General features: G+C 34.5%; 1 protein-coding gene and 2 non-coding genes across 3 annotated transcripts; all 3 read right to left on the minus strand.

The window, feature by feature from the left end:
- Window positions 1-100: 100 nt before the first annotated feature.
- LOC106718502 (cilia- and flagella-associated protein 299) lies at window positions 101-1,675 on the minus strand. Its single transcript, XM_014512592.2, has 4 exons — window positions 1,464-1,675; window positions 1,018-1,195; window positions 494-691; window positions 101-271 (listed from the first exon to the last, which is right to left on the minus strand). The coding sequence occupies exons 1-4, from the start codon at window positions 1,631-1,633 to the stop codon at window positions 101-103; spliced, it is 717 nt and encodes a 238-aa protein (XP_014368078.1). The 5' UTR covers window positions 1,634-1,675.
- Window positions 1,676-5,136: 3,461 nt separating this feature from the next.
- Window positions 5,137-5,208, minus strand: Trnad-guc. Its single transcript has one exon. It is a non-coding gene; the product is annotated as a tRNA-Asp (tRNA).
- Window positions 5,209-5,965: 757 nt separating this feature from the next.
- On the minus strand, window positions 5,966-6,037 carry Trnad-guc. Its single transcript has one exon. It is a non-coding gene; the product is annotated as a tRNA-Asp (tRNA).
- Between the last annotated feature and the right edge of the window lie 9,503 nt (window positions 6,038-15,540).

The raw sequence follows: 15,540 nt of genomic DNA on the forward strand, positions 1-15,540 counted from the left end.
AAACAAATTGATTTATCTAAACATTTTTATATACCTTGGAATATGTCAGATTATGATGACGGGTTTATATTAAAGATCGTATAAACACAAAGCGCCTTTTTTAGGATTTCTTTCGAACGACATGATCATAGATTTCAATTTGCGTATACATTGGTGAATAGACTCTAGTCCTTGTTGAATTCTGACCTGTCTCCTGTTCCGGATTGGGACAGATTATCTTATGGTCGTGCCGGTTTTGAAACAAAAGACCTTGTTCGGGATCCATAACAGGCTGGAATAAATTAAAACTGTGTACACATGCAACTGTCATCATCTATCAACGTCACACTTCCGTACATCTTTTGTTTATACACCGAGCGAAAAAGGTATTTTATTTAGCTACGTTATATTATTTGGCGACGTGAACTTTTTTGTACATTGTACAAACGGTACGTCGTCATCTGACTGTACAGTAGTAGCTTTATTTGTATATAAATGAATTAAAATCACCTACCTTATAATTTCGGCTGATATTACTTCTAACGGTACCGTGCCGCCAATGAAAATATCCGAGGTCGCTATCCTTCGGCCACAGCATCTTTTTGGACTTGAAAAACGGTCCCCAATCCTGCGTGATCAGGCGATGTGCGTAGTCAATGTATCCGGATATTTCGAAACCGCTTCTTGTAAAGTGTCGTATGAAAATGATTGACTAGAAAGAAATACAACGTGAGTGAAAAGAAGTGTCGATATAAATCTAAACACTGGATGCTTAACAAATAGCGATAGCCAATGTATCAAGTAAGAATCGAAAAGTATTTCTAGACAGATGTGGATTGCCACATTATTATTTTCAAACTTATAGAAATCCTAAATATTCCCTTTTAAATAAATTCCCTGTTAAATGTTGTATAAACCAGAATTCGTGTCAAGTTTATTACGCAGTAAAAAATTATAAAGTTTCTAGCACAGTATCGGAATATAAATTGTACAGCGCAAAAGGAACTTCAGTATCGTAAAATATTTCATATTCTGTACCTGCAAAATGCCAATTCTGTTAGCGCGCTCCCTTATCGCCAATTCCCTTTTAAAAGGATCTTCCAAGTCGGTCCCTTCACTCACCAGGACATACGGCTTTGTTATTGGGTAAACAATATTTTGTATGACGGCGCGTCTCGCGTAAAACTCTTTCTCTGATAGAGTATCTCCGAGCGCCCTAAAATATGATACTAGGTTAGTACTCAGTGTTATACAGTTCGTAAGTTACAACGTGTAAGATTAATATTATTCAACGGGCGGTACTTATTAAAATTTTGTCTTTCAGTTTCTCTCAGAAAAGACTGAATAATACGTAAACAATAAAACTTTGTGTGGCTGTTATGGTAGTACCCATAGAAACAGAAGTACTACACCTATACTCGACTTGTATAAATATTGCTTAGTAAGGATTCAATAGTCTAGCAATATTATAGTTTACTACATACCTATAACCAAGAGCGGCAATTGTTCTAGCAGATGGAATGCTTCTGAGATTCCTGAGGTCGGCAATTTCGATTAAAGAATCCAAGTAGTCCTCCCATGTTTCGAACGGGAGCAGCCTCCGATCAGCCTCCACGCCCGGAGGGTATTCGTTCTTCTTCTCAGCCATAGTCATGATGGATGCTCAATATAATTAACTAATACGAAATAAATTATATAAAATTATAGAATCACATTAAAATACCACGTAAATAAAATGCATAATGTTTATTGATATGTTTGACAAGTAAAATCAATTTTGACAGTTAATTTTGATTTAGAAACGTCGTTAATAGTCTTTTTCTAGTATTTTTTTTAAAATAAAACTTAAAAAGAAATGTGAAAGGCAAGAAAATCTTGCTTAATTTTTGCATAACGATCTAACATAATCATGTTTATTTAAGTTTTACATACATTATTGTTTCCATGAATAAAGTTTTTAACCGAACGAACTATTTTCTAAGCAGCGCTTTGTTGGAACTTACTGACACCTTTAGTCATCGAGTTAGAAATTGCATTGATAAGCTTCAATATACATATTGATAGGTATTCAAAATGATATCATAACTAGCTGTCGCTCACGACTCCGTCCGCTCGAAATTAAAAAAAAACATAAAAAGTAGCCTAAGTGTTCTTCCAGAATATGATCAATATCTATGCCAAATCTCATTGAAATCCGATAAACCATTCTGGAGATACCTTCAAACAAACATCCATCTATCCATCCATTCAAACATTCGCATTTATAATATTAGTAAAAAATAAGATAGTTAAATTTTAAATTTTAAAATGACTTGATAAGGGTAACACTTATGTCTAGATGGTAAACCAATTGATTATAATTTTATTCACCTGACTTTTGGTGAAATTGGACTGTTGCTTACCTAAATCTCTACTTATAACTCAGAGACAATATTCATATTGTCTTCAATAGACCTTTTTACCAACACGTTGAATTTTTAAATATGTTATTTGTATGTATAGTAGTAAGTTCAGTTTGTATTTCAGTTTCATAATAAAAATAAAGCTCGTGATTTACGTGGACAAGGGTCACGGGTCCGAATACATTACGAATTTTATTTAGACCCTGTCAGCAATATTTGGTTGGTCAAAGTTAGAGGCATACGAATTCAGTGCACATTTAAATTTTTATATGTAATCTTACTAAATTATAAATGTTTAAATGGATGGATAGATAGATGGATGGATGTTTGTTAGAAGGTATTAACGTTACGGCTCAACGGATCTGGATGAAATTTGACACAGATGTAGAAAATAGTGTGGAAGAAGACGTAGCCTACTTATTAAGTTTTTTTTTTTTTAATTCCGCGTCACTCATAAAAGCTAGCATATGTACTTAGGCCTCTTTTCCATTACACGGTTTCTCGCCGTGAAAATCTACGGTTAATTCGCCGCGTGTAGGCACGGTCGTCAGTGTGGTATGGATCACTATATGAGCTTGTCGACATGCACGGTGGCGCCAAGGCACGGCGCCGCGGCCGCGTGCGCCGTGACTGCCCCTCGGCGCGCCGCGTCTACGCACGGCGTGATTTTCACCAGTGTTGTATGGCAGTCTATCGGGGTGTGTCGACGGTGCCGGACGTACGCACGGATTCGTGACCGCTTATATACGCTGTTTCGCGATTTTATTATAAAATGAACATAAATCAAGAATTATTAATTACGTTGATTCAAGAAAGGCCTGTAATATGGGATAAGACCATCGACGATTATAAAAATAATTGTAAAACTTGTCTTCATCTTCTCTCAATTGATTCTTGACAAGTGTATGAAACGCGCCATATTCCTCCCTTTTTTCTAAAATCGGATGTATCCAAAACCTTACTTCCCTTTTTTTTTCTATTTCCTTTTTCCTATATATGTAATAAGCAACTATAATCTTTTTTTTCGTAAGAAAATTCATGACGCAGCACGTCCTACACAGCCCGAGTAAAAAGCGCTACTAGCCAGTACTTACCAATGTCTCGCGCGGTGATTTTGCCGTATCATGTACAAGCTAGCACGTTTTTTCAACCGTACGGCTTACACACCGTACGTTTGAACAACCGTGTAATGGAAAAGAGGCCTTACAATAACAAAATTTTCAATTGATATAAATAAAAAGATAACCTATAAATGCTAAGACATACTCAACATTACATTGAGTTATAAAAGATGTTAAATATTTTTACACACAATAAATGGTACGCATTCTTCATTAAAAATTAAATTATAAAATTCCACTCAATTTTCCAAAAAAAATCTACGTTAATATTTTAAAGATAAGCCTGTTAATACCCAATTAAAATTGATAATTACAAATCAAATAAAGTGTAGAATTAATTGGCAATAAATGTCTCCTGCGACACTACGACTGATCAAATATTAGTAGACAAAATTTACATCTACCCAGCTTGCGAAAGTAGCTACTATATACGTACTTATATACGAAAAATAACTTTCGGGGGGTAGAAAAAGATAGAAAATTTTCAGCGAAATCAAAGGGGGTCAGGTAAAAAAATTTGTCGATTTGACATGTAATGACCCATATACAAATGTATTAATAAAATTGGAGAGTCTGTATGTGATATCGAAAAAAAAAAAACATATATCGTACACAAGATGTATTTGCGTTGCTAACGAAAAACCAATTTTAAATTTTTTTGTCTGTTTGTATGTTTGTCAACAAGGCCACGTTAATTCCGGGTAATCTCCGGAACCCGATTTTGACAGGACTTTAATTCTGCGCTGACGAAGTCGCGGGCGACCGCTAGTATTTATACATAATTTTAACAGGAATACTCTCTATAGTTGGTTTCTTTCGTATTGTACCACAGAAAGATAATGTTTTAAGGTGGTACTCTGAAGTCTTTGAATAATATAGACCGGACAAGATAAAAGTTAGACCTTTTCCCGCGTCTAAAAGATGTTGTAAACTTGAAAATATTTAGAAATCTATCTAGTAGTCTGGAAGAACTTAGTACTTATAACGAAATGATAACTATCAAGGAAGTTAGGCTACGAAGAATATATAACTTCAAACTTTCGTGGTTTTATGCTCAAACAGCTTAATCGTGGTAAGAATCCCGTTTCTTACGAACAGTATACGAAGAATATGTTAGGAAAGTAGTATAGGCAAGATACTTACCAGGTTACGACAAAAAATATATACGCGTAAGTAACATTCTGCGATGTTAGGACGAGTAACATATAAAATTGGATTTAAATCCAGTAAAAACAAAACTGCAACTGAAGCAGTATCTCAGAGCAGTGTTCGTGTATTTACATTGGGAATAGAGATATGAGTGCGGATTTATCACAAACTCGCCATCCTATGGAAATATAAGAAAATAAACTGCACAAAGAGGAGGCGGAGAATTGCGTCACGTCTTCGGAAAACGATGGCCATGTAATGTAGGTATTCGTAAAAATAACAGACTTTATTCTTGTTTAGAAACTTAGAATCGGATAATTTAACATTTAAGATACCGTAAATTAAACTTAAAGATTTTTTTCATGTTTTAAATAAGATTTTTATGGTATAAAACATTGGCGATAGCGTGTTATTGTTTCTGCTTTTTTAAAATATGCAGGGCAAACTTTGTAAAACGATAAAAGCAAGGTTCTATTGCAAAAGACCTCCCCGGCGGGGAATCGAACCCCGGTCTCCCGCGTGACAGGCGGGGATACTTACCACTATACTACCGAGGATACACTTTTACTTTGAAATAACCATTTTAGTTGACTGAACAATTAATCTTTAATCCTGTAGTTATTTGGTTTCAAATTAATCTTACTGGAAATAGGAAAATAAATTACAACTAATCTAAAACATGACACAGTTTTTTGGAACAATGACATGAAAATATTTTGGTTATCAGTTGTCAAATAAAACGTTAACAGACATTATCATACTAATATTATAAATGCGAATGTTTAGATGGATGGATGTTTGTTTGAAGATATCTCCGGAACGGTCCAACAGATCTTTATGAAATTTGCCACAGTTGTTTTTTCTTTAATTCCGTGCAGGCGGAGTCTCGGGCGATAGCTAGTTTTATCATATAATCAAAATCAGAAAAGATTAACAAGCAAGCAAGTGCTGATAGATCATCGGGTGGATAGCCTAATAAATTCCAATCAAGCTACGAGAAACAACCGGAATTAATGAAGGATCAGATATGCAAACAAAAGACGAGACGCTTCATTATTCTACCCTAACAATTTGACGAAGACGTAACTTGAAGATTACACCGAAAAATTTGCGCCACAATATTTTCAACAAACTTCCTATAGACTGAAATCTAACGACCAAAACAAATAAATTGAATTTTTCTGTGTTATACGAATTGATTTTTTTTCTTAAATAGTAGTCATAAATTAATAATTTGAATTCATTTGATCTTAAAAAAATATTCGTACAATTATTAATTTTTTATTCGATTTTGTCAATACATGTAAAAAAGTTCTCCCCGGCGGGGAATCGAACCCCGGTCTCCCGCGTGACAGGCGGGGATACTTACCACTATACTACCGAGGATTCATTTATTCATTGCAAACAAAATTACAAGAGTGATCGAAGTGGTGATTAAACATGTTATTTTTTAATAAAAATATACGTAAATTGTTTAACTACGAATATATTTATATATTTAATTTGACAAAAAAATTCTAATACTTGTTACACTTTAAATGGTGCGAAAATGGCGAATATTTTATATTATTGCCTCAAAAAGTTGTTAAGGCGTTAACTCGGCAATTACAGCAACTATAATCGTTCTTGTTCTCTAGTGTTCTTAATAGATACGACAATAATTTTGAATCTTTAAATGTTTCACCGGTTAATACTTTGAATTATTGCGAAACGTTTTACACATTTATGAACGTTAATGTTTATTAAAAGCATGTAATAGTTATTTAACAGTGTTTTAAATTTGTTGAAATTATGAAGCGTTACAAAGGTTAAAGCTTTTGAGGATTAGTAAAAAGTTACCTCGGATTAAAGCTTTATTTTCAAAAGCTAATGTGTTGTACAAACAATTTATAGTTTATAAAGCTTTTACCTTTGTAAGTAGTTTTTGCTCGGGAGCAGAAAAGAAGAGAAAATTAATTTCAACATTTATATACAGTTTTTCTTTGTTAAATTATTTATTTTTGTTTCTTTAACTTTGCTATTCTGTGAATCCAGGCCTAGATTATGGCTAAAATTAAATTCAAAGTGAAATTATTGTATTGTCAACGGCTCTATGAGTATGCAAATGTCGAATCAAAAGCATTTAAATATAAAATATGAGTTACAACATTCCATTACATATAAACGTAAATAAATCCTGGGGAAGTTAGTAAACTCGTGTTAAATAAAGAAAATAATTGAGTTTGCATATCCGATGGCTCATTTATCAAGCCGGTCTTGAGAGATACCACTCTATTACTGTAAAAATATAATTATATATTCGAACGATCCATCAAATTCATTGGTTAGGTATATACTTTTTTTTGGACTTTTTACGGCAAGGGAATATTTTAATTATAAAATGAAGCTAATACACATTAGCTTACAAAAATAAACATACATGTTACCATTAAAAATTATAAAACAACGGGACCTTCGAACCTATGATATATAATTTACTAGTTGTCACCCACGTCTCTGTCCGAGCGGTATTTAAAAAAAACTTAATTAGTAGCCTACATGTTCTTTCAGACTATGCTTTACATCTATTTCAAATTTCATCGAGATCCGTTGAACCATTATTGGAGATACCTTCAAACAATCATCCATGCAACGCGATTCTCGCAATGCAACCAAAGAATATTAGTTTTGACGATTTACGTTACCTTTTGTACGAAGGAACATACTTACTTGTTGTCTGTCTTAGCAGAATCAGCTACCTCCCTTCCCTCTAGGGTTGTTAGCCTATTATATTGTATATTTAATTACAAGCTTTTACCCGCGACTCCGTCCGCGCGGAATCAAAAAAAAAAAAGAAAAGAAAACGGGGTAAAAATTATCCTATGTCCTATTCCTTGTTCTAAGCTACCTGCCCACCAATTTTCAGTCAAATCGATTCAGCCGTTCTTGAGTTAGAAATGGTGTAACTAACACGACTTTCTTTTATATATATAGATTTTTCATTGCTAATTTGGTTTCTTAATAACAAAAGTCGAACATAAATAGATTGTTTTACTTTAAAACAGTTTTATTCGTCTACAAAATTGTCTAATTTATAAGAACAAAGTTTAAATTGAGGTTAATTATTTTCCTTCTGAAGTAAAAATACACTTACAAAGAATGTTTTGTTATAACTTTTTCTTGGTTTAATCGAACTTTATTCATCTATAAGCCGCTTGAATAACTATATTATTTGAATGTCTGTTTTACTAATTTTGTATAACTGAATTAAAGTCAGCGGTTCTATATCATATTTATTTCCAAAGTACAATTTAGTTTAAAAAATATAATATTTTTCAGTGGTGTAATTATATAGTACTAAAGTAGACGAAGAAAAGAAACCAAATACAATGCCCTTGATTAATAAATGTTATTTTTAATAAAGTTGTTTGCGAAGATAAGATATTTTTAGACAAACATTCTTTTCGCCGTAGTTGTAAGGTAAACTTGTTATAATCATTCGCCTAAGAATAATGAAGGAAGATTTTTCATAAAGATAGAGACAGCTTGCATGTCCAAACTGTAGAATAAAAAATTAAGGACGTAAGGAAAACAAAATCAGTTCTACCGCTTAAGGCTAGTACCGCTGTTAGTGAACGAGTAAATCCTTATGATTTACGTAGACAAGGGTCTGGGTTAGAAATAAATTACATATTTTATTTAGATAAGCAAGTCAGCATAAAGCCTGGTCTGCAGATAGTGAAATGAAGGTTACCGTTAGATAGGATTTGTTTTACTTTTTAACTCGAAGAAATCTTATAAATTTTAAAAATAAACTGTATCTGTTTCTTACAAACATCTTATTTAAGACAAAATGTTTGATTGCAGAAAAGATAAAGAAAGAGTTAGAGTAATTAATTTAACGTCGGTTTCGTTATTTTTGACAAAACAGAGATGACAACATGTAAATAACGGAGATTTTGCTCTCAAAAACTCACAGTTAGCAGAGTAATTGTTATGTTTAATTTTCTAATTGTATATTTAATTATTTTACGTGTATTACGTTGATTTTTTTGGTTTACTATATTTTAATAAGCCTTGATGTTCAGTATACTCGTAATCCGTAGATGGCTTCTACGAATAAAGACCAACAACAACAAGGCTCTACAAGGAACAAGAGGCTCTACAAGTGTCAACCACTTAGGAAAAGAGGCCACATAGGCCCTTTTACTTTGGCAAAAAAACACGTTTACACCTGTAAATGTGTATTTGTGTTTAATGCATGTTGTTAACTAGACTAAGACCTTTTAACGTAAAAAAGAAAAAATTATCAATTTGTAACTTTGGCCCTTATTCTTAGGACCCATCGATATATATCAATTTAATACAAAATTTAATTAAATTACTATCAAGTAACGCGATCCAACATTCTCGTAACTAAATACAAGTGTCTCATAAAATTGCGGGCAATAGCGCCGAGCAAATTTACATAAATGTCCCAAGACAATTAATTTCGAATCGCCCTTACGACTGTATTGACACTGTCAGAGATGAAAATCAAATATTGACATTAAAAAATTACATTAATTATAAAAGTAATAATTATATTTTAACATATTTTAATTATATGCGCTTTATAAGAGCGTCGGTGGCTCAGGGGTTAAGCACTTGACTTGCAATCTGCAGGTCCTGGGTTCGAATCCCGCCATGTACCAATGTGTTTTTCGATTTTCGATTTACATATGTACATTTATCCGACGTTCTTACGGTGAAGGAAAACATCGTGATGCAACCTGCACATATCTGAGAAGAAATTCAATGATATGTGTGAAGTCAACCAACCCGCACTTGGCCAGCGTGGTTGACTATGGCCTAGTCACCCCCTAAAATTGGGGTAGGCTCCGAGCCCCTCGGTGGGGACGTATAGTGAGCTGATGATGATGATGATGATGATATTTTAATGTAAAACTTTTATACAATTATTAATTTAAGCAAGATTACTTAAAGTTGCTCGGTTCTATCAATATGTACCGACACTTAATAAGTAACTTCTTACACATAGGTATTGATGTATCATCAAATATTGTAAAGTTCGTCAATCTTTTATAGGATTCGGCATATTTTTCTTTCTGAAGGGGGTAATCGAGCGGCGGGAAAACCGAGGTGATTATCAACGCCCATTCGAAACTGATTGTAAATTGTAAACTGAATGAATGGGACCATTACTTTAATACATCAGAAAAAATAATTACAAAATTAGGCTCACCATTTATCCATTCGGAATTTTAAAATTACGAGGTTACAAATTAGCAACTGTTGGTATGTGATTGCTATAATGGGTAAACTTGTAAATGACTATAAAAAAGCTAGTACTTTAATAGGCCGTTGAGTGTACAATGATTTCGTTGATTTTTAAATCACAAAACTAGTGTACAATCCTCTACAATATTCAATTATGTTTGCAAGTTTGCTTAACTTACGTAGAAGGTGGATTTCCATGTCGGGAATTACTTTCGACTCGTCTGCCTTGTCAATTCCTGTTTCACACAATTACTAACTTCTATGTAAAGGTAAGTTAATTCAGTTCGCTTGTTTGAATCACTAAGCTCCGGAAACCTGAAACTCTCGAATAGTATTAGTGTTCGCATTCTTTGATCAAGTTTCTTCGAATTCAAATTGGTAAGTGTTACCTAGAACTCGGATATATTTCATAACGAGTGCGAAAAGCCTGTCATTGCATAGAGTTCAGTAGATAGGTAGACATTAGTCGGGTCTCTGTTCCGCACTTGTACTGAACAACTATTTTTTATACAGCTGCGAAAAAATGAAGAAATTTAATAGAATTGAGACAAACTATTATTAATTTCGTATGATTGTTCATGTATATTTGTCAAAGGTCCACCTGTGTCAGTCGGAAGGTGAGGGATGAGGAGCTTCTTCTTCTTCTTCTTCTATCTATCTACTGTTGGCGCGTAACAACGCTTAACATGCTCCACGATTAATTTCAGCAGAAATGATTTGCTGAAATGAAATGAAATGAAATGCTCCGCCCGTGATAAAAAACAACAACTGATTTTCTAATCCGTGTAAATCGTTTTCGACTGCCGCAGAGATTTTCTGAAATAAATTCCTCTGTTGGATGTTTAGACCTCGAATGTTTCTCAGAACAGTTCACCTGGCATGACAGCGCGTTCTTCCATATCTTCACAAAAGTTATCATCGTGTACAATTCGTTCACCAAAACACAAGGATGCATTGCAGACATCAGTTTAGCGGGCAGCATTAAGCGCGGTAGCTTGTGCAACAGCTTATTGTATAACTAGCTCGGCATGACCAAATTGTTCTGCACTGATGTTATCCTGCAATGGACGAAGATCTCTTTGGCGTCTTATAAAACAGTTTTCACAGATTTCGTTTTCCAAAGTAACTCACCTTCATTACGAAATTCTTTGTCGCTATTAATTGTATAATAACGGGTACGTAACACTGCTGGTCTATTTAAAAAAAATGTATTTATTTCAAGTAAATCTTTACAATTAAGTTGTTCACTTGTGTAGGGAATGGCTTTCTCGAGGTCAAGAAAGACCACAAGACACTTCCATGCTTTATCAACTTCCCTTGTTATGACAGATGTAAGATCACAAATAGCGTGCTGCGTTGATCGCCCCTTTCTAAAGCCATATTGGGAGTCAGATAGAATGTCATACTGGTTCAGGTAACTATTCACAGTTCTATTTCTTACCCACATTCGCGTATTATCCTGCAGTCTGATATACCTCACTGGGGTAATATTTTAATCTCTCAGTTCAGCATCGCCATTATCTTTTGACCATGTCGTATTAGAGATGGTTTCAAAACGGACAGCAAATTCCGCAAGGATTAAATTTTCTAGTTCGTGTTTCTAGGTCGTAATTATGTCTTACGACCTAGAAACACGAAAATTTCTTTGTAAACACAACCAGTAACAACGAAATTTTTTAGGTCGTGTCATCAGTATCAAATCTCAGAAATCTGAATCGTTGCTCCGGCCTGCAACTATTTACAAAAACTGTCTTTCGCGACGACATTTTAATTGCAAATGGTATAATCTGTATGCGCATTCTGGTGCACTTACCAATCGTTGATTTAAAATTGTCATGAATACCGTAAACAATTGCTTCCAAACATCACCACCTTGTTTCTTAGCATTAAACATTGCATCTCGAATCACGTCATCTGTATCATGTGGTTCAGATTTACTAGCATATTTTGTAATGTAGTAGGCCACAGACGTGACATTACCAAACGGTTGAACGTCAATATTTCCCTTCCATAGTTTTAAAAGAATGTCATTGTAATTATTAGATGTTCTTTTTAATAAACAGAATCGTCCTTTGTTAGCAAGTGCTTCATCTGGTCCTAGGCGAACGGAACATCTCTACACCAAACTAACATATGCAAATGTGGACTACCTCGGTTTTCAAAATCCACTCGGTATTTTCCATCTTCAATAGGACCACCCAAGCAATCTTTATGCATTTTTAGGAATCGCATCAGAGCGTTAACAGGTACAGTGAACTGTCGTGCTACCACCACCGGATACTTTTGCACAAGGTTCAAGCTCTCCGGGAATGTAAGGCCATCGATTTCATCGATGTTACGTCCATCAGCGATTAGTAAGATTCTATCATGTCTGACCAATTAAAATCATTGCAGGAAAATGTTAAAAACCATGTGCGAGGCCCTAAAGTTCTGACCATTGCAATCAATTCAGAGCAACATTTTTGCAAATATGACGCCGATCCTCGGATATTTCTCATAGTGAGATGCATATTATCCACTAGTCCCTGTGGTGTTTGCTCTCCATGGCCTTGTCGCATCCTACATGACACAGATACGCTGGACTTCGCACGGAACTGTTAGGTAGAATAAAATAATTAGTCATTCCTGCTGAATCTTTTTTCAATATTCATTATTCTGTTTTGAAAGTAATCAAGGGGCAACATGTATTTTCTCTTTCCTCTCCAAAGCCATTCTTGACATTTGGAAAAAGAAAATACCAGCACAATTCCTCCATAACGTTTACGCTCTAAATTCAAGGGCGGTGCAGTTTTTCTTGTGATTGCGCCCAATTTCATTGTATCGTCTGTTAAATTGGTATTCATGTTTATGACACTTTCTAAATTAGGGATATTATCATCTACGTTTTGGAGCATACTTGTGGACTCTATGCAGGTTATGTCTGAGGAATTATGAACTGATAATGGTACCGTACACTGTACGCCTTGAGTTGTTGTTTGGAGATTAATAGGCGTGAATGTAGGACTGTTTATTCGTATTGTTGATTATTCAATAAGGTGCGTTAGTGATTGCGTTTGGGTGTCTGATGTTATAACTATAGCTGTTAATGAGAACACATTAAGATTATCATAAAAGCTTCCTTTTTTGACTTTATTTGGCGATTAAAAAAAAAATTGCGACGTAAAATGGTGTGCAGGTTGCCAAGATCGGTAAATTTCATACAACAAGCGGTCCCGTTTATGGGAGCGGAAGCTCCCTTAGTGCCAAGCGCATACGACTCAAACAAAAAGTAAATGTGATTGTTGCCCAAAGTTCAGCAGTGTACCTCCATCGAAATGGCGTCTGCTGTCAGTATCCCATTAGAGTGTTCTCTGAAAAAATTTGATAATGCATTTTTTTAATTAGGGAAACCTACAGGAGTATAGTTATTGTCTATGTGACCATTATTATTATTTTCCTCAAGTCCTGTGATGACTACATTTTATTTACGACATGTAAGTCTTGAACTAAGATCAGTCACAGCAAGATATTCAGGGCTAGCTTCACCAGGCACAGGATTATTTCTGGAAGCAATGCATTAATTATAATATTAATCGCCAATGATTACATTATAGTCGACATCACTTTTGGTCCACTTCTTTGGATCGAACATACTAAATGCTGCACAAGCAACAGCCGCAATCGCAGTACATTGTTTGCCACGAGATGAATTAAATCGTATATCAACTTGATATAAGGACCCACGCAATATGGCCTTGTTATCGTTTAAGGTGACATAATGTGTTGAGGTTTCAGAAGTAACAACATACACTTCAGGAATACAGTTTTCAGGGATTTTAATTATACAAGGAATGTTTAAGGCCGTTGCCAAATGCACCTGAACATCTCTGTAAAGACGGTTATTAGAAATTAACCAAGTTAACGGCTGATTAGTCTCTGCATATCCACGACGAACTCTTTAGAACTCGAAATGTTCTCAAGATTTTCTACTATCAAAACTAAACCGGCTTGATGAAGTGTCAGTGGTAACTGCTCCACTATTTCTACCACATCCCTTGCAAATAAAATAACCTGCCCTTTACACCAATTCTGGCTGAAACGATTATTAAGTTTTATAATTTTTAAGAAGGGTACAATGCGACTTAAAAATCGCTCTTCAACGCTCGTCAAATTAGCTAATTCATTGGGGATATCTGCGGGTATCATTTTGTTCTATTATGCTGTTGAAGGAACTTTTATTTTATTTATTTACTTATTTATTGACTCTTATTGCTATTATAAATTATACTTACTTATTACTTTTCTTTTTCTAATATAACAACGACGTTATACACGTTATACGTTAACACGTAGTTATTGTACCCAAAGTTGAAGTTCTTCAGGTAATATTTAGTATACAAGTCTGCTCGTAAATTCGATGTATTGGGGGTAGATACATCTCTTACCTACGGCGCATGGTACATTAGCAAAAATGTTAATGGCCGTATCAAATGATTTATCATTTGTGATGTCCCTCAAAACACGGTTTGCTTGTTGCATTCCTCTTATTCGTAATGCACGTTGTTCTTCTGTCTCGTTAGCTCTACATGCGTGTATTATGCCGAAACGATGAGCACGCTACGATATAAACAATATAATGTAATGAAATAATGAAGTACAACAAGACAAGAAAGAAATGGATGGTTCACAAGCATACGAGTGACTTGTCTCGCTTCTTTCAATTGACTGGCGCTGCGCTGGTGTTGGAGTAAGGCCGCGGTCACGCGGGGATGGCTGCCCCGCCGCCAACCCAGTATGTTCAAATAAACGAGTGTCAGTATCCATAGTATAGTATCACTCCTTCCTGGTGCTGACGTCGATCTACGTACTCGATGCTTGCTGCGCTTACAAGTAGTGCCAATTAAATTGATGTTACATTTTAATTATGATTAAACATATTGCGTGTAACTTTTTAAACATCTACCTTGGCTGACACCGACTCCAAAAATAATAATTATTAAAAATTTATTGTTATTTTTAATTTCCCAAAATTGTTCTAAATTTTAGTTGCATAAAATTGTATTTTAAATTCCGAATATAGAATTATTCTTTGTTTACATGTAAAATTATTTTTTACTTTTTAGTGTATCTTTTGTTCTTAATTCATTTTTTTTTTGTTTTTGTGTTTTTAGTTGTAAAACCATCGTTGTTGTTTGTCGTTTAAAGTTTAGTCTTGGGTATTAACTTATCCACGTCGTTCGTTATTTTCAGCATACTTTTTATCATCGAAAACCTCGACCATAACGTAGAAGGCTTTAATTTTGCTGATAGTTCGGAGAAGTATGCCAACATAACATTTTCTGAAAATCTATTTGCTTTTTTCTTTTCTCTCCGCGCAATAAATTCGTTGTATGTAGGTATGTAGCGAATTTTTGACTTTTCCGGTAAAATGTTCTCCGAAGCATTTTGTGCAATTATACTGAGTTCCGGTGGTGTTAATTCAAATAAAATATCGTCGAAATTACTCATTTCGTGCAATAAACAACTAAATTCGCAAATATTTTTTTTGGAAAATGGCGCCAACCGTAAAAGAATATAAGTAAGCAGAGTTTTTTTGTTTTCTTCACCCATTCTAGGTAGGCAAAGGGAACTATGCCCTTAGAGCCAAGTAT

This window comes from Papilio machaon, chromosome 4 (genome assembly GCF_912999745.1).
Source record: "Papilio machaon chromosome 4, ilPapMach1.1, whole genome shotgun sequence".
Taxonomy (NCBI): Eukaryota; Metazoa; Arthropoda; class Insecta; order Lepidoptera; family Papilionidae; genus Papilio; species Papilio machaon.